The sequence below is a fragment of the Pelobates fuscus genome, chromosome 3 (assembly GCF_036172605.1).
Source record: "Pelobates fuscus isolate aPelFus1 chromosome 3, aPelFus1.pri, whole genome shotgun sequence".
Lineage (NCBI taxonomy): Eukaryota > Metazoa > Chordata > Amphibia > Anura > Pelobatidae > Pelobates > Pelobates fuscus.
The window spans coordinates 27,640,919-27,666,221 of NC_086319.1; the positions used below are offsets into that span (position 1 = coordinate 27,640,919).

The window sequence follows — 25,303 nt, forward strand, 5'->3', positions numbered from 1 at the left end:
TTTCCCTCTATAAGTATGATACTAGTTGAGCCTGTTTGAGTGTCAAACCAGACCCCTCCTATTTATTTAACCTTTTGCTTCTACAGCAGGTGCTATGTTATAAATGGCACAAATATTGAAGATACTAGGATTTTTATTCACTAGGTCGGGAATTGTGGATAATTGAAATTGGAGTAAAAAAAAATATTACACCGGAATCTGTGAATTGAAAACAAATTCTACATCTTCTCTGTGTTTCTGAGAAACTCAACTCAGTTGTCAATGTTCCACAATCTCTGGATAAATGAATGAGCCCCAATGATGGGTGTGTTATCGTTTACATTTTTCACACAACGTAATAGTTTCTGAACTATATACACCCTGTTCCAAATATTATGCAAATGATATATTTCTCATTTGCCTAAATAATTGATGTAAATAACAGTCAGCATAATTCTCATGTTATCAACTATTAAGAGTGCAATTCAAATTTTATTGAACAAACCTTCTAATGATAGCAGTATTTGTTTTAAACATAAAAAACTTACAATGCACTGTTCCAAATTATGCACAGTAAGTTTCAAAACACTTTATAGGTTGTAAAGAGCTGAAAATTGTCATTTGTTGTGTTTGCAGCATATTTACTGTAATCAAAAGTTATTTCAATCAAACTTAACAACATTTTAACTTTTCAAACATTTTAACAGGTCATGTTACATTTTAACATAGGACCCCTTATTTGATAGCAGCTTCACAAGTCTTGCATCCATTGAACTTTTGGACTGAGTTTTTGGACAGTTTCTGCTTGAATTTGTTTGCAAGATGTCAGAATAGCCTCCCTGAGCTGCTGTTTGGATGTAAACTGCCTCCCACCCTCATAGATCTTTTGCTTAAGGATGCTCCAAAGGTTCTCAATATGATTGAGGTCAGGGGAGGAAGGAGGCCACACCATGACTTTCTCTCCTTTTATCCCCATAGCAGTCATTGATGCAAAGGGAATTCTTTGCAGCATGAGATGGTGCATTGTCATGCATGAAGATGATTTTATTACGGAAAGCATAGTTCTTCCTTCTGTACCAGGGAAGAAAGTGGTCAGTCAAAAACTCCACATACTATGCAGAAGTCGTCTTTACACCTTCGGGGACCCTAAAGGGGCTGACCAGCTCTCTTCCCATAACTCCAACCCAAAACATGACTACACCACCGCCTTGCTGATGTTGCAGACTTGTTGGATCAGGGTGGCCGTCCACCAACCATCCACTACTCCATCCATCAGGACCATCCAGGGTTGCACGCCACTCATTAGTGAACAAGACTGTTTGAAAATTAGTCTTCATGTATTTTTCTGCCCAATGCAGCCGTTTCTGCTTGTGAGCATTGGTTAGTGGTGGCCGAATAGAAGGTTTATGCACAGTTGCAAGACTCTGGAGGACTTTACACCTTGATGTCCGTGGGACTCCAGAGGCACCAGCAGCTTCAAATATCTGTTTGCTGCTATGTAATGGTATTTTAGCAGCTGCTCTCTTGATCCGATGCATGGATCTGGCAGAAATATTCCTCAATGTGCCTTTATCTGCACGAACCCGTCTGTGCTCTGAATCAGCCACAAATCTCGTAATAGTGCGATGATCACGCTTAAGTTTTCGTGAAATATCTAATGTTTTCATACCTCGTCCAAGGCATTGAACTATTTCACTCTTTTCGGCAGCAGAGAGATCCTTTTTCTTCTGCATAATAATGTGGAACACCCTTGTTTAGTTGTTTTTCCTTAAATTGGGCTCACCTGGCAATCTAATTATCACAGGTGTCCGAGATTGTTTTCAGAGATCAAAAGAGCCCTGAGACACAATGCCATCCATGAGTTAAACTGAAAAACTAAATATTTAATCTTTGTGACACTTAAATAGAATTTGCATAATAATTTGGAACAGGATGTAATAAATAAAAGATCCACCTTTATATAAAAAAAGATACAGTTTATAAAGGAAATACATAAAAAAAAGTCCTACAAATAGTGCACTAACCTATGATAACATTACAATGTTCAATATGTTCCTTGTTACTAGATAGCAAGAAAAATCTGTGGTAGCTTGGTTACTTGGTAGAAATGGTTACTGAATATGAACACGACCCAGTAATTCAAATTAATTAATACAAATAAATAAAACTTATCATGCCATATCAAATGAAAAGTATGTGTTTATTTTTTCCAAGTTATGTACTCACCAGTTTTACTCCAGACAGCATAAAAAATGTAAATCAATTTTAGTGGCCAGTCATACAATCTCGTGTGCACATGAGATCAGTTTTAATAATCACTATTATTTGAAATTTCTAATGAAATAGCCATGCTTTAACTTTAAATGTTAAAGAATTTGGAAGATACAAAAAGCAAAAATCTTTCATTTTATTTAGTTTTACGGTAAAAGAGCAGCAAACTGAAGCCTTCCCCTGCTGGTTTGTTGGACTAACCGTCTAAAAAAAAGTGCTTATCCATATCATGCAGGTTAATGAGAAAGAGAATGACTGTTTTGCTCACGTGCAGAACAAAAACTAACTTTGAATCATGCATAATGTTCTGTTCTTTTTTTAAAAAACACTTACCAGCAGCGTTCTGAATAAGTACTAGTAAAGAATTTTGGTTCTTCCAAACTGAATTACCGTATATACTCGAATATAAGCCGACCCAAATTTTACCCCAAAAAACTGGGAAAACTTATTGACTTGAGTATAAGACTAGGGTGGGAAATGCAGCAGCTACTGGTAAATTTCTAAATAAAATTCGATCCTAAAAAAATTATATTAATTGAATATTTATTTACAGTGTGTGTATATAATGAGTGCAGTGTGTGTATGAATGCAGTGTGTGTATGAATGCAGTGTGTGTGTATGAATGCAGTGTGTGTATTAATGTAGTGTGTGTATTAATGCAGTGTGTATATGAATGCAGTGTGTGTATGAATGCAGTGTGTGTGTATGAGTGCAGTGTGTGTATGAATGCAGTGTGTGTGTGTATGAGTGCATTGTGTGTATGAATGCAGTGTATGAGTGCAGTGTGTGTGTGTATGAGTGCAGTGTGTGTGTGTATGAATGCAGTGTATGAGTGCAGTGTGTGTATTAATGCAGTGTGTGTATGAATGCAGGGTGTGTGTATGAGTGCAGTGTGTGTGTATGAGTGCATTGTGTGTATGAATGCAGTGTGTGTATGAATGCAGTGTATGAGTGCAGTGTGTGTGTATGAGTGCAGTGTGTGTGTATGAGTGCAGTGTGTGTGTATGAATGCAGTGTGTGTGTATGAATGCAGTGTGTGTGTATGAATGCATTGTGTGTGTGTGTGTGTGTTGCAGAGCCTTGGTGGGGGGTGGGCATTTTTATTATTGTTTTATTTTATTATTATTTTAATTTAAAAAAAATGTTAAATTATTTTAAATTTTTTTATTATTTATTTTATTATTATTATTATTTATATTAATTTTTTCGTCCCCCACCCCTCCCTGCTTGATACATGGCAGGGAGGGGGCTCTCACTCCCTGGTGGTCCAGTGGATGGGCACTGTGTAGGAGGGGGGCTGGCAGAGCTGTTACTTACCTTTCCTGCAGCTCCTGTTAGCTCCCTTCTCCTCCGCGCCGGTCCGGTCAGCTCCCCTGTCAGCGTACACTGTAAGTCTCGCGAGAGCCGCACTATGACCCGGCGGCTCTCGTGAGACTTACACTGGGAGCTGACAGAGGTGCTGAACGGACCGGCGTGGAGGAGAAGGGAGCTGACAGGAGCTGCAGGAGAGGTAAGTAAAATCTCTGCAGCCCCCACAGCCCCATTGTCTGTATTATGGCAATGTAAGTTGCCATAATACAGACATTGACTCGAGTATAAGTCGAGTTGGGGTTTTTCAGCACAAAAAATGTGCCGAAAAACTCGGCTTATACTCGAGTATATACGGTAGTTTGGATTTCCAAAATTTTGTTCACAAAATCTTCGGTTCACAAAATTCTGGTTCGGTTTTAGTTTTAAGATAATCATATTGATTCAAATTTTTCCAAAGAAACCCTAACATGAAGGTTAAAAGGTACCTACAGTTTCCAATTAACAATTAACAAAAAAAAACAGTGACTACTAGCAGTAACCATAGCAAAATGAATTCCAAAATCAGAATCAACCGAAATAGCAACTCTACCGTGCTTTTCAGCTTTTCAGAATTTAGATACATTTCTGTTTGAAATTTGGAAATGCAGAAGGACACTGGATAGGCCAACATTTGGCCGAATTCCCATTTGGACCGAATGGAATCTCCAAGTCTAATAATTGCTTGTTTCAGGGACTGTCAATCTAACCAATCAACATAGAAAACATTTCTGTCATCTGACAGAGTCTACTTAACCTGGGATCAAAAATACATCAGAGAGCATAGTAACTCATTGTTAGCTGCTATGTGCATCAAACATGAATGAGACATATAAACATTTTAATAATTTATATTGCCTCCACTTTTACATCACCCATATATGATCAAATATTCTGATTAAGTTATATTATAATGAAAGTTTGGATTCAGGTTTCTAAAATTATTTTTTAACTGCTTTCTATAAACACTTTTAAATCTGGAGGTAAAAATAAACATAACCGAATCATAGTACCTGTACAAAACCGCACACTTTATAATGATCAAATAATGGCAGGCTTGGGCGATCTTCACGGTGCACTGTAATTTTGTAGCTTCCCAGTAATAGAGGGCTGGGTTTAGACTCATCAGTAATGAATATGGTAATCTGATTAGATCCTAATCCAAGGGGATAATTTGCAACTCTGTAAAATAGTAAACATTTTCTTGTTATAATATATATAAATTATTAGACATATACAAAACTACACATATGCTTCTGATTGTCTTGTTCATAGTTAGTTAACATTTACTGGTGAAGACATAAGAATATCAGTTTGAAAGACATGCAGCAAATTAGGGATAGGTTTAATATGTAAAAAGGAAATACATCAATTCAAATATGACTTACCCGGCATAGCCTCAATTTAAAGGACCACTATAGTCACCCAGACCACTTCAGCTCAATGAAATAGTCTGGGTGCCAGGTCCCCCAGGTTTTAACCCTTCAGATGCAAACATAGCAGTGGTTTGTTTACATTACAGGGTTAATCCAGCCTCTAGTGGTTGTCTTCCTGACAGCCGCTAGAGGCGCTTCTGCGACACTCAATGCGAAAATCGCATTGAGTACGCAGAACGTCCATAGGAAAGCATTCAGATATGCTTTCCTATGGGTATTTTAAATGCGCGCGCACCTCTTGCCGCACATGCGCGTTCGGCTCCAGTCGGTAGCTGACGTCGGAGGGGGAGGAGAGGTCACCAGCGCCGAGGAAGCCCTGCACTGGGTAAGGGTAAGTGGCTGAAGGGATTTTAACCCCTTCAGCCCAGCGGGAGGGGGGGGGGGGGGCTGAGGGTGGGGGGACCCTAAGGATAACATAGTGTCAGGAAAACGAGTTTGTTTTCCTGACATTATAGTGATCTTTTAATTTGTTTGATTCAGCATCTAATTGATTATAATCTGCTAGAGAAATCTTTTCAAATTATTTATCTACAGAACTTACCTTTAAAGTCTACAGGAAATTTTGTAGGTAAATTAAGTTTTTCTAAAACACTGATATTTTCTGATAATGATTCATATGAATCAAATTGATGCCAAATGTGTGAAATTATGTAGGTATGAAGAGCAAGCTGTTGAACTTGATATTTGAATACAGCATACAGTGTTTCAAAATATGTTTATGTCATGCTGCCTGGAATCCTTGTCGTTCATGCTGAGTAGTCAAACAGTTTTCAAATGATTTGACATTTCTCTGGGTCTTGTTTTCATTTTAGTATCAAATCAGCACTCCTTTTAAATATAATGTGTTGCTATTGTATTTCCAGTTTTTGCGTGACTACAAGGAGTTTTGGCCAAGCCATCATTTTATTAAACTGAATGGGCTTCAATGCAACGTAATTAAAAGTGAATTAATTTGAGAACTACAAAAATCACAAATGTTTTATTTTATTTTTCTGTCAGCTGACAGAAGCCTTCCCCTGTTGGTTTGTTAGACTGTGAACAGGACTGGCTGTTTTGCTGCGTGCAGTGCAAAAACACATTTTGATACATGCAATGTAAGTAAAAGATCCAGATGATAACAGAGAATTAGGACCACCATAAATAGGATACAGACACCCAATGGTGAGCTAAGCATGATATGGGCAGATATACGAAATGGAATCCCATGTTTTCTTTTCCTTAAACTCTGTGTTTTTCATGCAGCTTTTAAAAAAGAATGTTGTGTATGTAATGTGATTGTTCACCAATACATCTTGGAATAATAAATGCTGCAGATTAAACATGTTTAAATCAGTAATTACATCAGCTTATGGATGTGTCTGGCACAGATCTCTTTTATACCTCGGTCCCTCCTTATCATCCAGGTGCACTCGACTTTTACAGTTGGAAGGCTCTGCTCCAATTTCTACTGTCACTACATCAAATGGCACGTCCGCGTCGTAAGCTTTGATGTTTGGGCTGAATTCAGGAGACAGGTCCAAACGGGGGCGGCTAAAGATACGTCTGATGTGAGATAGTGTGTCATTATCTGTTCCAAAATGAATTAAAAGATATGATGAGTGGATTCTTTATTTTTCAACAGGGAAGCAATGGCAGAAACATAAGCGCTAATTAGTCCCTTTCAAAATGTCACATTTATCATAAAAGGTTTTGGAACTTTTTTGAAGGGGATTTTGGTAAGTAAAAAATATTTATTAATTACAAAATTATTATTTATAAAATATTATACCAGGGAAAGATATATTGATATTTCTCGCGTTTTCAAGTATGTTTTTCAAGTATGTTTTTCAAGTATGACTTGTAGCTTTTCCCCTGAGTAGTTAAAATTTGGTTTGGCTTAATTGCAACATTACAAAGCAGCTCACTTGTACTTATTGAATTGTCACAGGGGAAATCTCTTTTCAGTTCAATGGGAAAAACATAGCAGTAGTTCTCTTTGTGAAGGTGACTCCAGGATGTGTTTATAAATCAACCAAAAATCTAACTGTTCCTCTGCTATCAAATCTAAATGCACTTCTATCAAATAAGTTATTGTTGTAACTAACTGTGCCTCAAAACATTTTGAAGTCCATGTTGAGCATTTATTTGAATTAGCAGCCTTTTTTTTTCTCTTAGACGTAAATCACGATATTGGAACTATCTCAGCTACATCAGGATACAGACTTTGGGGCAAGATAATTAAAAAGTAATAACTAAGTAACAAGCAGATAACAAGTACCGGTAATTTTGTACACGGAGGCATCATTATCACTTTTTTTTTTAACAGGTGCTTGTTTGGATGACATGTGCAGAAATGAAGGTAATCACCTGTAAAGATACTAAGGCTACAATACGAAGAGCTGTACAGCAGGCAAGGAGATTACATTTCCCTATTTGTAAATAAAGATTACAGAAAAGATTATACCATAATTACTGCACTATTTGTGTTTTCTTCTGTTTATACATGCATGGAGCCATAATAATAACAACAACAACAAGATAATTAGGCATTTAAATATTATTTATCTGCTTGGTGGCATGATAATTCACACAGCACTAATTAGCTAGTCAGCCCAAACTTGTGGATTTGCCAGGCATATTATTGATCAGTTTAGTGAATTTAATTAGAAGATGAGAAATGTAGTGAATCCATTGAAATTTCTACTGCCAAATGGCTACAAATTGCCATTTCTAGCTTGCTCCTTGATTTCAAGGGTAGATGCATCTTGTAGATGTCTACATTGCCTACTGTAAAAGTAATCCAGCCTTTTAAAACACCCTGAAAGGCTTTCTCAAATATTTTTTCTACTGTACCTGGTTAATTGTGAAGCATTTCCTGGGATGAATAATTCAGCAGAGGTAAGTAAGACACATACTTACCTCCATTGCACTTTCAGTTTCAGGGTGACTTCACACCCACGATACAAGTTCACACAGCCTTGCTGTGCTTAATTTAATGTATATGCTATGCCCAATGTGCCAGCTGGGCATGCAAATTAAAATATAAAAATACTGGAAAATCTGAGAATTTAAAAACTAAAAAGCACAATACATAACTAACTTATATTTAGCTATCAGTTTGTTAGAACATCTCACCAGTGTGAGTCTCTCATTAATATTTAGTAACTTGTTAATAGACAGACATACTTTGCAAACATGGAAATAAAACTGATATAAAACGCACTCCACTTGTTTTCTGCACACATTGTATAACTGCAATAAAATATAGTATACCTAGAACGAGCTTTAAAAAAAAACTATTTTTATATCTATAATTTTTTTTAATATACTCACCATTACTGCAATTGATGTGTTCGGACCCAGCTGCAAAACATGAGAATGAACATCACTGATCTTATCATTAGGCATTCCTAAACTACTTAACACAACCTTTTAAGGCTCTAAGATTTAAAGTTTCGGTTACGCGCTTATGGGAAAAGGTTAATATGGTCAGAAATGTAACACACACCCTGAGCATATTATTTAACATTATATCTTATTGTCACAACACAAAGTTCACACATGTTAAGCCATCTAACAAATGCTAAGAAGCACTATAATGTGCATGACCCGAGGGGGTTCGCTACTTTACTCTGCTACTAACAAGCTTGATCACATAGGAAATTGAGGATTTTGTAAATTAAGCTACTCCTTTACAGTGAGTTTACCTTTAAGAGACTATCAATTAAAGGAGCAGGACCATTAAAATGGAACATGCATGCTATGTTTAAAAAGTGTGTTCTAACAACGTTATTTTTCTCTTAATCACACCTTAAAGAGAGACTAATGACTGCAATTAAGTCCAGCTTACACACAATGAACATTTAATCTCTTAATAAGTGTGGTAAGAAAATCTCTTTAAATCATGACATTCTTGGCACGTCACTGCATTCTAGTGATTACAGATTTTTTTAGATATGTATATGCAAATGTTATGTACAATAATTAATATTTACTGGGAGTTTTCATGAAAGTCTGTATTTTATCGTTGCTGCCAAAGCTATCAATCTTTGCTGGAATAGTTGTGAGATTGCTATGTTTCTGCAGGCCACGTATTGTATACATTCTGCAGGCTATATAGCTTACGATATGGGAATTCTGGCCGGCAGGGCTTAGAAAGCCCACCTCAGCATTATGTAGAGTTCATGTGCTCTCAATATGAAATCAAGTGATTCATCTTTAAGATCTCAGCCGTGATTAGTTAAATGAAGTCACAGAGCGCCCCTGAATACTACATACTGCTGGGTTGAGCTGTGCTACAAAAATGACACAAATGCAGATATTCTAAATCATGGAGATCTGGTAAATCTGTTGGACAGAAATTGCCTGGTAGTTTGTGCCGGTTACATGTTTATAGGGTGACTATATTAAACACAATGATTTTCCACTGGGAGCACATTAATTCAATATATAAAGCTGGGCGGTTGTATAAACACCTTAATGGGCCGAAGAGGAGATCAAATGTTATTTGATCATTTTACATAACTTTGCAGTTACACCATAAGAGCCCGATGGGCTTTACTAAATCAACGTATATGTATTAATATTCTTCTTATTATTATTATTATAATGTAGCCGGGTTAATGAAGAGAGAAAACCACTGAGATAGATATGTAACTTTATTTTAAAAATGTTGTAATAAAGGTTTTAATAAAAAAAGACAATCAATGAAGAAATGAGACCATATTGCCAATGCCGTCTCTGCCCCCCTCCCCACACCCTGCCACCCCCTAAAAAAACAACAGAATTTTTGCTTTGGCGATTAAATAATTCTGTTTACAATATTTGGTAACAAACCTGATCCGCGGTTGGCAGCTCCTGATAATGTTGATTGAATGTTCTGTTTCCTGTATTAAGAGATAAGTATGTTAGAAATGGCGTCAACAGAGTCATCTTACCTTATGGTCTAGCGTTGTCTAACGAAAGTACAATGTATCGAAACCTGATGAAAAGGACTACTAATATACCAAGATACACTATTTGATATTGGGCGAAAATAATATTGAAAAATTATGATTTCAACTATTTACTGGACATTCGTAACTCTACATTCAAGTGGTTCAAATTAAACTAGTTAAAAGGACACTCTAGGCACCAAAACCACTTAACTTCATGCATGATCTCCCCATACACATATAGTGGAGATTAGGGGAAATACATTTCTTGGTTTCTTGGCATATTTTTTGCCAAATCTCTTATTCACCAAGAATTGTGTTTACAGAAGGTGAAAGATCTACAATCAATGCAAACATCTTTTTTTAGTGGAAGTCCCGGGGGCCACGTCTTTATTTATTTTTCTAAATTATGCATCTAAATAGAGTTTGCCTTTCACCATTTCAAAGTTTTTTTTAATAATGTTTTTTAGACTGACTAATAGAATGTGTACATTATTTCACAGCGACTCTAAAAATATACAGCATCAGTTTGACTTTAATAAAGAATTTTAAAAAAATATAAATTCTAGATTAAATCCTCAACCTAGAAAAATCTAGGCTTAACCTTCCCCTTTGCCCAAGTATCAATACACGCACACATTATGAAACTGAGCCTTATACGTGTACAGCATATTTTATAAAAAATTAAATTGGAGGGGGGGGGAGGTGGGTAGGAGGGTTATAAAGGCACTAAAATAGATTATATTTATTCAGACTGTGAGCTCCTGTCTATGATCCATCCACTCAAACATAAAGAATCATTAGCAAAATATTACCTAATTATAATATACCACCAGAGAACTTTCCATATTACATCATTTTAGGATATAGACTTCACCAGAAATGACCCCACTCCACCTATGATTAGTAAGCAAGATTCAAGATTCTACATCTCTGCCAATTACAGCGGCTGGGATAACGGTTTGGAGACAGATCCCAATTGAGGCAGAATCAAATAGTCTAATAGTTAAATGGATAACATCAATATAGGAAAAAGCAAATACCTAACTTTTATTAAACTCAGACAAGAAATGCTTAACTTCTATGTAGTATAGTTTAGATGCTCAATCTGTTAATCAAATGTTATATTTCACAATCAAGAAATCTGCCATTGGTTTTCCCTGCATATCCACTTTCAGAATATAGATCATGTTTTGGAATGTGCATTGTTATTTCCTTGTGAATTAAATGACACATTAAGTAGTCAGACAGAAGACAGACTGATTGCACAATGGTATGTGCCACTGCTCTTCGAGTCAACATTGCATTTACAGTAAATTATGGAAAACTACAGAAATCACTGACATAGTTTCATAAAGCCGCATAATAGATTCATATACAGATTGTCTCGTTAAGATTTTAGTGTATATGGGGACTTATTAAAGGGGCACTCCAGACCCCTAAAGCACTCCAGCTTGCTGAAAAGCTTTACGTGTGAAGAGTGTGTCCTCTTTTTTCATTTTGCAAAAAGTGCAGAGCTCAGTAGAAATTGACAATTTTATTAATTATACTGGTACACGTCCCTTGGCTTTCCAAGCAGTCCTTTTTTAAAGCCCACCAGGCAAGTATGCGTGTCTTCCTCTATGATTACAATGGGTGGACGAACAGACATGTAGTTGTAACCAGACAAGTTGGACACACAGGAACAGAGGGGTTGAGGGCCCTGCTCAATGAGCTTACATGCTAGAAGGAGTGGGGTAAAGTGACACAAAAAGGTAAGGATAGTATTAGACTAATGACAGTTGCAAGAGAGGAATCAGTTGGGAGCTATTAAGAGTTTAATTGATACGCTTTTATGAAGAAGTGGGTTTTTAATGATTTTTTTCAAGGAGTGGACACTGGGTGAGCATCTAATGGAGGAGGGAAGTGAGTTCCACAGGAACGGCACAGCCCTCAAGAAGATGATGCTTGTGGACAGAGAAAATAATCTGACAGGTTATTCATTAAACAATGAATCAAAAATTTCAATCTAAGAAGCCAACTTGCGACTATATTTCAGTTAGTGAATTTGCTTAGGTTGTATATTTTTGCTGTTCAGCGGTTAAGTGGCTAAAATACAGCGTTTAGAAAGTCAGTGCTTCACTGTCCATCGGAACCCACTTTAATATATTTTTTGTCAAATGGAATCACAACTTAATGATGTAAAGAATGATGGTTTGTAACTGATGAATATCTTTTATTTTGTTAATGGCCAATTACATTAATTAAAATCACCTGGTTTTTTTTTTACTCTTAATGGATACATTTACTGTTTTAAAAGGATAACCTAAGGAAGCACTTAATACATCTTTGATGTAATTGATGAGTATTTACAGATTCTGTAATATGTAATCCCTTGTGGCTATGTGACCCTAATCTTACAGAGTTAATGGAACACTCCAAACACTTAAACAAGTCAGCTTGCTGTAATGCTGTATGTGTGAAGAGTGTGGTCATTTACATTTTTTATCGAAATCAACATTTTTATGCAGGGATGGGATACAAGATGGCAGATGGATGCAGGATCGGAAACTAGGGATGGGTGCAGGATCGGGGCTGGGTAAAAGATGGAAGACGGAGGATGGGTGCAGGATCAGAGATTGTGGATGGGTGCAGGATGGAGGATGGGCACCAGTGTTAATTTTGGCGGCAAATTTGAATTTAGTTTTAGTCATAGTCTTTTTACTGAAAAGCCATTTTAGTTTTAGTCATATTTTAGTCATCTGAATAATTTTAGTTTTAATCTACATGATTAAAATCTAATAGGTGTAGTTAAAGCCTCTATTTGTCTCTTTTGCCCCTTCCCCAGCCCCTTTATGTTCCCCAGCCCCTCTGGGTGTATCTCTCCCAAGCCCCAGTTTGTCTCTTTGGTCCGTTCCCTCTCGCCCCTCTCATGTGGCTCCCTCAAATGCCAGTGTTTTAGTTTTAGTCGTATTTTAGTCATCTGAATTGTTTTAGTTTTAGTCTAGTTTTGGTCAACTAAATCTAAAAAGGTTTTAGCAGACTAAAATCTGACTAAAGGGGGTAGTGGGTTGGTGTGTAATATTATAAAGTATTTATACCCATACCCAATATCCATAACTTTACTATGTTTGTATATATGTAGTTTGTAAAAATTCTTAGCCCTAAAACGTTATTCGGGTTAATACGTGGGTTGCTGTGTAGTGGGATGGAGATGTTTACCGTTAGCCTTAAGCCCAATACATGATGTTTTACATGTAGTCTTCACCGGCTCATATCTAGAGTATGACATCTACCACTACCTGAAGCCGTATTGACTTCCTACTATGATTACCACCATAGGCCTACTGGGAAATATTCTTCTATATTGTTATTCTATTATTGTTCTCACGTTGTTCTCATGTTTTTTACTATTGCATTTAAAAAAAACAAGTCTTTTGATTATCCATGCCCATACCTTGTTGATACATATTATGGTATGATATAGTTGACATGTGTACATCTCTGCACTCAACAATAAAGAATTAAAAAAATAAACTGTATACAACATGCATTTTGAGGTTGATTAGATCTGCAAATCCCCCACCCATACAACACTCATGAGATTTAAAATGGGTGGCTTTTATTATAATGATACCATTGTGACCCCTTTTTTTGCCACCCCACGTAGGTCACTAAAGAAAAATGTCATATTCTTACAAAGTATACCTTTCACAAACCCCTTTTTTTGCTATAAGAAGGTATAAACAACATTGATTTAAATCCCAGACAATACTTAGCTCACTCAAATATGTTATTATTTATATATATATATATTTATATATAATAATCATATTAACAAGGGCACATGCCAAACAGAAATGGGGTTCGAGTGATGAGGTATAAGAAACTTAATATTACAAATCCTGGAGACTGTTACCCTTTAAGCTAGTCTACATCAAGTAGAAACTCCCCAGATGACAAACAGATACGTGAAACATGACAATTTGATTTAGAAATTGCGTTCAACTTGAAGTTCATTTTGGCATCTATATTGCCTGATGTTAATCAGACTGAGCCAAAAGAACATATCCTAGACTAAAGCCAATGTTCCTATTTAAAGGCATTAAGCCTTCATTATGCAAAGTAAATATTTCATATATGCGTTAAGCTTGCATGTTAAATATTTGTTTTTTATAGTTTTTTTATCAAGATTCAAATGTTAACTATATAAATCTTTTTATTCATTTTCACTTACTCTCTTCATAAAATTTATGAAAATGTCTGGTCCGGCAATAAATCTGATAAAGGAGTTAAATTTGCTTTTAGATCCGCCCAATGAAATGTGTAACCTATTGCATTTGAAGAGCAATCAATTTTCTACTTGTGTATGATTGGATTTTGATTACATTCAGATGTAGTCATAGTAATTGTAGCAAATGGCTTGAACAACTAAATTTCCCAGACGACAATACACTCCACCCAATGATTCTTATTCAATTCGAGACACATTTGTTTGAGACAAAAGTATTTTCTGTTTAAAAAAATAAATAAATAAAATACCAAAATTAAGTTAAATCATAACATGTACACTGCGTCAGTCCTTTTCACCACGATCGATAAATCAATGTGCTCTTAACTCCAAAACAGGGCAAGGTGAGGTAAAGAGGACAAACTTCTACTGAGACAAGGTTTTGACATAAACTTCCAATGTAATTTAGTATATCCCATTCCAATGTGTGACCAGACATCCAGTAACTTTAAGCAAATGTGAGGTTAAGATTGGGTCTAAACTTCAGCAATTGTGTTTACTGTTATCAATGTCACCCTTTATAAACCTGTACACTGTTTGAGACTAGGTTTGACTTTTTTTTACACTAAAGGACGATTGTCATAATTTTTCCAATATTTAATAGTTATTTAAAGAAAAAGTTTAATATTTAATGCTATTATTTTTCACAATAATTGTTAAATGATGGTTGTTTGCACTTTAAAGGTATGGGTCATGTTTTACTTTTAAATGGAAAAGATAGAGCTGAGTGCCTTCACTGTGTTCCCCATCTCCTGAATTTTGTCGCTGGCACAGCTACTAGCAGACATCATGCTTGCTGGCATTGGGGTAAAGGGTTTGGTGCAGAGAAATTTAATTCTATGGGTAATTGTGTCCGGGTTAAGCTCAGGCTTTATATTTTTAAATCCTCCAGCATTTTTCTTTTTCTTTGCTGATCTGTGGCAACGTACCAACTAGCTTTTACCTTCATCTCCACATTTTTCCTAACTGGTTCTGTGATAATATTTTTTTTTACATATTTTCAGAATAAATACATGCTACTGAAGTGATAGATCCTGAAAACAGTGAATGTCAACGATGTACTCGTAATTAACTCGTATTAAAGGCACACTATAGTCACAAGAACAACTACAGCTTTATGGGAAAGCATTGGATTGGCTGGGATCGCCAGTGTTGATGGTCTCAGCCAATGAGGTGGAGCGTGGGTGTGGCAAAAAAAATGTGAGTCATGTACTAAACAAATATATATAAATATATATAATAAATGAATACTTGTATTCAATCTTAGGATCAAACAATATAGTACATACAAAGAATAAAAAAAAAAGAAACATATATAGTGTAGCAAGTTCTGGACTTTAATATAATAATCCTAATATTATAATCTAATAATCCAATGGATGGCAGTTCAACAGTTCTAATTCTTATGATGTTTTGGAGAAGTGATGAATAAACTCTGATTAGTGTGGTCATCCATTTGATTATTGGGAGAGATATGAAGGTTTACAACTTACTATACTATATGTACTTCTTTTTTTTGTCATTTGCATTTACTAAATTTCAGGTGTCATTGATCCCAAGATTGACCATATGTGTGGGTGACAATCTGTAAACACAATAATACAAATAGTTGTTTAGTGCACTGCTGCTTAATTCTTTGGTTAATACAGATAATCATTCCACATTTATTTACTAAAAATAATTACTGACTAACCTACCTTACTGAAGACATGGCATGGGTTAAATTCATTTTATGAATGTGAAAATCCTTAAGTAGATCTAAAAGAATACTATGCATTGATGAAATGGATCCCAGATTCCGCATTGGATCAAAATGGTGATATAATTCGTTTTTCCACGCTACTAGCGAAGGAGAGATTGAAGGATAAATCTGAAAGATAGCAAATACGTGTTTAAACTATTAAGTAGAAATGTACTGCCCAAAATTATTGAGTATACACTAAGAACTCAAAGAAAAAAAGTAGAGACAGTGAAAATAACACAGAAATAACATATTCAATGAAGCATCTCAGTAGGATTGAAAATGAGTCGGAGAGGGGAATTTTTTTACAACATGACAGGAGACTTCCTATTTTGCATCAACTCTTTTTACTACCTCCACAGCAGCAAAGAAAAAACATAAAGAATAAAGAACCAATCAATCAACAGCAGAGTGTATAAAGGTCATAGTGAACTAAGCTCTTCCTCTTTCTTTGCTGCTCCATCAGAACTGCAGACAGGTCAGAGTTTTGGGCTCTTCCCTTGGCTTTGCTGTATCTGTTTCTATTATGTATTTTTTTTCCTTTTGTTCAATATATATTCCTATCATAGGTTTTTCCTTTGACTCTACCCATTCCTGCCTTTATTTAGTGTTTACCCTGCTCTGGATCTGAGTCTATTTATATCTGGTGTACCTGATTGAGCGGGTATCTGGACTCCGCTGGGTCCCCTGGGGTTCGCCCTGATTTTCTCCAGCACTGTTGGGTTGTTCCCTTATTCTTCTGGGCTTTACTTTGCGACCGTGCCTGTTCATGGCTCCCCGCCGGCGCTCTGATCCCTGTGAGCTGCTTCTCTTGCAGCGGCCATCTTGGATCTCGCATCTCGCGAGATCCAAGCAGCCATCTTAAATTTTGCCTTGACTGGACCCTTCCCTCACACTGAGCCGGATCTGCTCCCATAACAGAGACTCACAGGATCTCACTGGTTGCATTACCCGTGAATACCTATTCTGGTCGAGGTCATTCATATCGGACTCTACATCGGTTTTTTACTCCTTTTTCGCTGACGACCAGCAATTATGTGCTGTGTCAGCCTTACATAGATACGTAGAGGTTACCGCTTCTTTACTGGGCTCCATTTTCGGCCAGTTCCTTGTGTCATACGTTGGACCTCATGGTCCTGTGTCAGTCACTACGCTTGCTAGATGGGTCTGTTGGATGTTATCCTTTGTGGGTTTAGATTCCTTGATCGGCGCACATTCTGTACGTGGTGCGGTAGCTTCCTCTGCTTTTTCGGCAGGCGCATCTCTGGCGGACATTTTGCGTGACTGGTCACGGGAATCTATGTTCCGTACATTCTATTTCCATCTATCTATTACTGCTAGGTTTTCTCTACTTAAGCGTTAGAAATGCAAAATAGGAAGCCTCCTGTCATGTTGTAAAATTGAAGATTATGCTAGCTTTAGTGTACTAATAATCTCAATTTTAACAATGACAGGAGTATTTTCCCACCCTTATTCCATTTCCCTTATATCTTCTATGGGAAGGGGTTCAGGATAGGTGGTGAACATCTCTGTACACTGTGTTTTCCTGTTCTCATTTGTTTTTTTTCTAGTATGTCATGATGGTCCTGTTTATTCCTCATGTTGTATCATGGTCGGTTATGACGGTTAGAGAGTGTCGTGATTGTGTTTGGACTTAGGATTTTAGGACTAGTTTAATTATTTAGTTTTATTACTAATTTTATTACTGTTCTTAGATTATATATTCTTTAATAGATAGTTAATTAGTGATATATATCCAGTGATGTTTCGTTGCTTTGAGGGTCTTCGAAATAGTGCCTAACCTATGTCACATTCTGTTTTCAGTGTAATTCAGTTCTGGATTTGCGTTGGTCGCTGTTTCAAGTTCTTCATGTTCCTTGTTTTATTGGACTGTTATTCTGGATGTTCCTTGTGTTCTCGTTCTTTGTGGGCCTGGATGTCGCTTCAGGAAAGAGGAAGAGCTTAGTTCACTATGACCCTTATATACTCTGCTGTTGATTAATGCAAAAACAAAAAAAAAGATGTTCATTCATATATTAATAAGGTTGGTGCTTGTAATTATTAAACCTGTTCATCAGCATATCGGAAAAGAGATTCTTACACAGACCTGCTCAAAGTTGTCTTTATTGGCCTAAAATTTACCATATCCTCGTAAATTCACCATTATTCATAGTTTAGTATATAAACCCCATGTTGTAAATGACAAACCAAGCCATGAACATAACGAAAAAATGAATAAATAAAATATCTATATAACGAATGTAATAGTATAGATTAATTATATTAAAACATCGTTTCAGTAGAATCTTGAATGTTTGGACAACTTGCAATGTGGAAGACAAAACAAAACAAAGATACTGCACATTTAATATTCTTCTGAATGATTTATGTGTAAAGCAGACAGAGAGTCATGTAGAAAAGTAGACTTGTCCTAAATCAATTTCGTTTTACGAGCTATTAATCAAGCCCACATGGTTGTTGATATGAATCTTCACCATTTGGGCACTTACAGGAAAAATAATAGGAATTCTGAAAAGTTTTCATTCATCTGATAAGTAGGAACATCTGTGAGATATGACCGTATTCAACTTGTAGCCCATTTGGTTGATCTGTGGTTAAAGCTGAAATTTAAACTATGTTAGTGTAACGCAGACCGCAAAGTAACGGTAATTTCTTTTGCGTTTAGACATATGGATACTATGCTATAACAGTTGAATCGCTATAGGCAGAGAGATTGTGTAAGCAGGACATTTGTGTTTTGTACAAGCATGTGACTTTATAGATAGAAGGGTGCCGAACCATCTAATGCATCACCCATACAACACCCATCACTGTCTAACTAGTGTAGGTGGCAACATCCATGGAGAAATGTCAGAGGTGGATGGTGTAATACTGTAAATATTTTGTTATACAGGTATGTGACCAAACATACTTATTTCATTGTTTGGGAACAATTACATTTAAATTCATAAAAAATGAAAGAGGGATTATTCCCTGTTTCACAAGGTATGTTAGAGTCCAAGGATTGGTGTCCTGGTAGCCAGATGTAGGGAGGATCACACCCTTGCAAAACAACACCTATTGAGCAGGTTTGAAATGGGGGACAGGCTCCCAGGGAGTGTGGGGTAGCATGGGGCAAATACAATAAAAAAATAAAAAATAAATGAAAAGATTTGTGGCTAAGAACCAATTTTATGAAGGTGATGAGTCCAAATTCCAAACATGAATATAGGCAGAAAACAAAGCAACATAATACTGTTTTCAAGATAGTGGAAAAAGATTTGTAATGGGTTTGATTCCAGAGGTCTGGAACAGATATAGTTAGAACAGGAAGGAGAAATAAGTAGGAAGGATGGACCCAAAGAAAACAAATAAGCTAAAGGAACTTATGGTTTGATATTGAGTTTGATTTATATAGGTTGTGCATGAGCCAGAGTAAAGGTTGGTATCCTTTGCCTCACTTAGGACAATGTGGTATGAAAATGGAAGAGAACATTAACGGAGAGAACATAGAACATAGAACAGTTTGAAAGAATTGGTTTGAAAAAGGAAGCAAGTGTCTGACAATACAAGTGAGGGAAGCATAAAACAGAGGTGGAGGAGAAGGAAAGAATAAAAAAGGAGTATGGTTCTACTAAAGACATTATAATAAAGAAAGGGTTTGGGTGAATAGAAAAACAATAAACAAAGATGAATTAACTCCTCTATGTTACTAAAGTTATGTTACAATGGTAAACAGATTTGGTAAAATTATGATTAAGTTACCATTTCAAACTCTCCGGGACTCGGGAGTTCCTCAGCAAAACTGTACAATGTGTGCAATGTTGCCTGTGTAAAATCCATGTGGCCATCCACCCAGCACGCATTATCCTATTGGTGAATAAAATTTAAATATATCACAATATAATCATTTAAAAATCTGTCCTTTATATCACAGTTCAACTCGGTGTTCAGTAATTATTCTCATTATCATTTCAATGTCTACAGAGGTTTATTCTTCTAAGAACATCTATTGTATCCAAATGACAAAAATACTTGTGGAATTACTCTGGGTCCTCGTAGGAGCTTGATCCTCAGTTGTGTGCTTTTAGTGTAACAGCATTTGCTATACTGAAGTAAATGTCCAGCATTTAAACTAAATCAGAGTCTCTGTAGAACTGGCAGGTGAATTCCAAAAAAAATACCCAAGCTGGAAGGTTTTTCTTAATTTTGCAATTCTCTTTCGATTTTCCACAATTCTAAGTTTAGTGCTTAAAATCCTTGATTTAAATCATGCAAAGAGTATTTATAAAGTTGGCCTGGAATCAGAATGTAAAGGAACGAATGGTACATAAATCATGCATGTTTGTGCAGTCAAACCAGGAGATTATAGCAAGCCATATGAGAAAAGTAGAAAATGTAGATGGTTTAATTATTTGACTTCTATCAGATAAAGAGAGAGAGAGAGAGGGGCATGCCTTTTATATGAAAATGGATAGAAAAGCTTTGTATTGGGGTATACAATTAAAAATGTGAAAACATTGAAAAGATTTAAGGAGATTGTGCAAACATAGCCAACATTATAAAGATGCATTTTCAGTTCGTCACACTGACATATACATAGAACATTTGTGTGAATGTGGTGATACACTATAAAATAATGACGTGATACTAACTTATTCTCCATTATTTCAATTAATAATTTATTTGTTCATTCAGTTTTCCCACTGAATAGCCCACATGTTTTATATGTTTCAACTGATTTTCTTTGTAATGCGGAGTGGAAATGTTGCCAGCACTTGCCCACATTACCGATCCTCTCCACGTTGCTGGTCCACTCCTTCCCCAGATCACTAATCCTTTCTCAATGTCACTGGCTCTCTCCTTCCTCCTATCACTTATCCTCATGACATCACTTCTAAGATGTTGGAGGAGGGGGCCTACACATGTGAGCATGGGTCCTGCTACCTACTATACCAAGGTGCAGATACCTCTAAAGAAACCTAGAATTCAAGTACCCATGAATACATGGGACATCAGAGAGAAAGAAAATAAAGACCGTAAAAGGAGCTTGTCATGTCCCTATTGACTTTAGCTCTTTTAAAAGAAGTTATAATTCAAACTATACATTGTCAATGCCGCTTTGCTAGCAAATGTATAGATCTGCAGAAAAAAAATTAAAAAATATTGTTTTCTCCTATCTGTCTCTCAATTCTGCAGACACTCAATGGCAAGAAATTGAGAGGCAGGGAGAGCAGAGGAGACCTCCAATAGGACATCTCTTTCCTAATCACCCTCAGCGCATGCACTGTGGTTTCTATGGTAACAACCTAGACGGCGCTGGTAGCACTGACTAGGGAGTATAGGAGAGGAGTAACGTGATGTCACTCCATTCAGATGCCGGCAGTAGGCAATGAAACCAGTGCATAAGCGTCATGGAGGAACTTTGCCCTGCTTGGAAAGTGTCTCCGTGCTGGACAAATCAACAAAGAGCGGAGGAGGAGTGTGGGCACCCACCTCTTTAATAAGATTGTGACAGGGGAGCAGAGGGCCAGGTAAGCAGTAAGAGTTTCCCTGTTATCCATGGACACTAACTATACTAAGTCCACTCATTTATTTATCCGTATACAGCTCAAATGGCTGGCAATATCTATTACGCTATCTGGGCTTCTCAATAATAACTCAATAAGTGTGTGTGTGAGTGTGTGTGTGTGTGTGTGTATATATATATATATATATATATATATATATATAATGCAGGATTTAATTTGTTTCTTTGTTTTGGTAAATTTAAAAGTAATTAGTAATTATTCTTACCCTTATAATCTGCTGCCTCTCAAAATACTGCAAAAACGCTAAAAAGCTGAACGTATGTTGCGATATAAAATTAAAGGCATTTCCAATAATTAACTCTTTGGTTGTTTGATCCTCTGCATCAAGTCCTTCGAAATTAAAGTGTTCTTTTACCTACAAAGCAAAGCATTTACCCCATATATTAAATACATCACGAGGGAAAAAGACATTCACACACGTATATAATCATAATATAGAAACACACATACACACATCTAGTGTCACACTGCATAGAAGACAATTTTAAACAAAATAAAATGGGTATGTTGAAAAATTATATGTTGCAAGTGGATGAAATACGTCTATCAGGGTTGTTCAATAAAGTGAGACGTGAATGTAAATTCATAGCGAATTTCAAATTTAAGGTCAAAATAGCCGAAACGGAAAACAGTCACTCAAATAGCTGTGCTCTCAGTTCGGCTACTGTCACCTTAAATTTCAAATTCACTTTGAATGCTCACTTTAGTAAATAACGTTGTATATATTTTCTGATGTGCCAGTGTATGATTATATTTACCAGCATATTTTATTAGATTTTTTAAACATACATTGTTCATTTAATATATATATATATATATATATATATATATATATTTTTTTTTTTATTTTTTTTTTTTGTGTACTAAATAATGTCAGAGTTCTGGAGATATATTTAAACGACACATCTGGGGATTTCATTCTGCCCTCTACTGGTTATAATGGAAATCCTTACTGATTAGAATCCTGGAGCAATGTATTCAGACATAATTGTACAAAATCGGATTCTTTTTCTGTATTATCGGCAGTTTTCCATGTTGGCAAGTATAAATGAATCCTGTTAAGACTCATTTCTGTACATTTTCTTTATTATAAGGCAAAAAGTATTTAAGTACACTCTTTCAAACCTTTGAACTCAATTTAAACGCACTACAATTTAAAGGGACAATCCAAGTGCTTATTGCAGTGGTTATGTTACAAGGAGGCTATGAGTGTAGTCCTGTTTCTAGTCAAACTGTTTTTTAAGTGGCTTGACAAAACAATAATAGAAAGGTAGAAATGTTTTATTGTAAAAAAAATGTTTTTATATTATTTTAGACAGAATATCACATAATGAAATATAACATACCATAATATATCATGTTAGCAAGATTAACACATAATATATGCATTATATATTGTTAAAAACACTATATATTGTTAAAATATGTAACCATTTGCCAAGCCAAAAATAACAGAGATTGTAGACCACAGCAATTCATTCAATCCGAAATCCCCCTTAAAATTAAGTCTTCCAAACCTAACCCTCATTTCTCCCTAAACTAAGCCCTCCTACTATAACTCCCTTTATGTTACAGACCCCTGTCTGTAACCTACCATGAAATGTCATCTTACCATAAATAGCAACCCTAACTTTATTCTCAAACAGGAGATAAGATAAGATTGAAAACTGATTATTCCTGCAGCTCCCACTAACACTAGCACTAGCATTAATATCAGCACAAAACCCATGGAGCTTCATGGAATGGGTTCCCATGGCCAAGCAGCTGCATGCAAGCCTCACATCTCCAAATACAATGCCAAGCATCGGATCAAGTGGTGTAAAGCATGCCGCCACTGGACTCTGGAGCTGTAGAAACCTGTTCTGTGGAGTAACGAATCACGCTTCACTGTTTGGCAGTCTGATGGGCAAGTCTAGGATTGACAAATGCCAGGAGAACGTTACCTACCTGAATACATTGTGCCAACTGTAAAGTTTGGTGGAGGAGGGAATATGGTATGGGGCTGTTTTACCGGCGTTGGGCTAGGCCCCTTTCTTCCAATTAAGAGAAATCTTCAATTAGTCCCCACTCAGTTAGTCCCCACTCAGGTCACAAACACGTTTTAACTCATTTATGCTATTAGCGAGTAAACCTAAACTATTTGCATATCAGGGCGATCCCAGCTAAATGGAGGGTTCATATCTTAAATGCTGGTGTATTCCCTCTGCAGATTAGTACATAAAAGCCAATCACTCCCCGATCTAAAAGAACACACAATGTGATGTTGTATCCTATTCAGTACAGTACATGAAGCTTAGGCTAAAGTCACACTTAGATTTTATGGAAGCGCTCTTTTACACGTGGCTATAAAGTCCCAGGTTTGATTTCTGCAAATCTTGGCACACAAAGGATGTACGCTTGAATGCACTATTACATGACAACAATAAAAATACCGCAAGCCAGGATGATTGAAAAGAAGATTCGGCTGAGTAAGGCTGCTAATGATGCGTGAAATCAAATTACGTTTCAATGCTACCAGAACAAGAACCAGACAGACGTCAAGATTACATTCGTTTATGAACTAACAACAAAAAAAAAAAACTAATGTTGTAACACAGTTAGAGGCTTCTGGGAAGGCATCCCAGGATATAGACCTGCTCCTGTGCTTTTGGGAGCTGGATGCACTGCTTAAAGGGATACTGTAACCACCATAACCCTAAAGTGTGCTGTAGTTATGATGCCATCTGTTCCCTGGAAATGTCCCACAGTAAGCCGTCAAACTGTTTACAATGGGTTTGACACTTACCTGACTCTGATGGGTGCTGATTCCCTTTTTTCTGATGGGTGCCCACAGTTCTTTTACCACTCCCCACACCCCTTGACACCACTCCTTGCTGTTTGGCTCTACATCAATGGTTTTGTGGATGGATACATAATAAATCTAACACTCTCTCTGAATAATAATGCATGGATTACGATCTTGTAACTAGAACGTTTGGCTGTAGCTTTTCTAAACCCCAACTATAAAACTTTCCCAAGGTTTACAATAAGCATGCAACTGGAAGACAGATCATAGACTGAAAGAGTAAGTATTGTTGTAGTCTCATACCCTCATTGGTCCATCGCCAGATACCCGTATATCATACACCCATGGTGCAACTTGGTGTCCATAAATAACTCCATCCTGCTTCTCAGGATTGGCATTTATTAATATTCTCATAACTTAATAATCATCACTATATATATAAAAATATATAATACAGTTCGAATGATAGCACTCCAAGGACTGTTTAGGAATTGTAAATAAAACTTAATAATAGTAAATAAAACTATTATCTAACTATGACAATGGAATAAAAAAAACAACGTTTCATTTTAGTAAATAAACTTTCATCAGGATAACAAGCCAACCGTGCAAGCAGTGTATTTATATAAAAACATAAATGGCAAATGATACCCATATGTGGTAATCACCGAACCCAACGCTGGAAATTTGTGCGCGATGAAAAAGGCCCAGCCATCAGAAGAGGACAAGTAATGTAAGCTATCCTTGGTGACATGTGTTCCAGCGGTTCTCTAGGTGACATGCTGGAGCGCATGTAACCATGCATAGGTTACTTTACTTCTCCTCTTCTGAAATATATCGTATATTTTGGACCATGGCCTATTGATTGTGTCCTTTATAGTCATAAATTCCATAGATGTTAGTGTCATTGATTTTCAATTCACACTCCTTTGTTTAATTCTAATGACTGAGTATGCCATTATAATTTTTT

The 25,303-nt window shown here is 36.3% G+C and overlaps 1 protein-coding gene across 2 annotated transcripts in view; it reads right to left on the reverse strand.

The window, feature by feature from the left end:
• The window catches only part of CPED1 (cadherin like and PC-esterase domain containing 1), a 187,979-nt gene that overhangs the window by 73,496 nt on the left and 89,180 nt on the right, over positions 1-25,303 (reverse strand). The window contains exons 9-15 of one of the 2 annotated variants that reach the window (XM_063446834.1): positions 21,754-21,903; positions 19,723-19,827; positions 15,914-16,086; positions 9,849-9,898; positions 8,346-8,375; positions 6,414-6,600; positions 4,611-4,779 (exon numbers count right to left, since the gene is read on the reverse strand). In XM_063446834.1, the coding sequence (XP_063302904.1) occupies positions 4,611-4,779; positions 6,414-6,600; positions 8,346-8,375; positions 9,849-9,898; positions 15,914-16,086; positions 19,723-19,827; positions 21,754-21,903 (864 nt within the window). The remainder of the gene's footprint in view (positions 1-4,610; positions 4,780-6,413; positions 6,601-8,345; positions 8,376-9,848; positions 9,899-15,913; positions 16,087-19,722; positions 19,828-21,753; positions 21,904-25,303) is intronic. The other variant, XM_063446835.1, reaches the window with a different exon arrangement.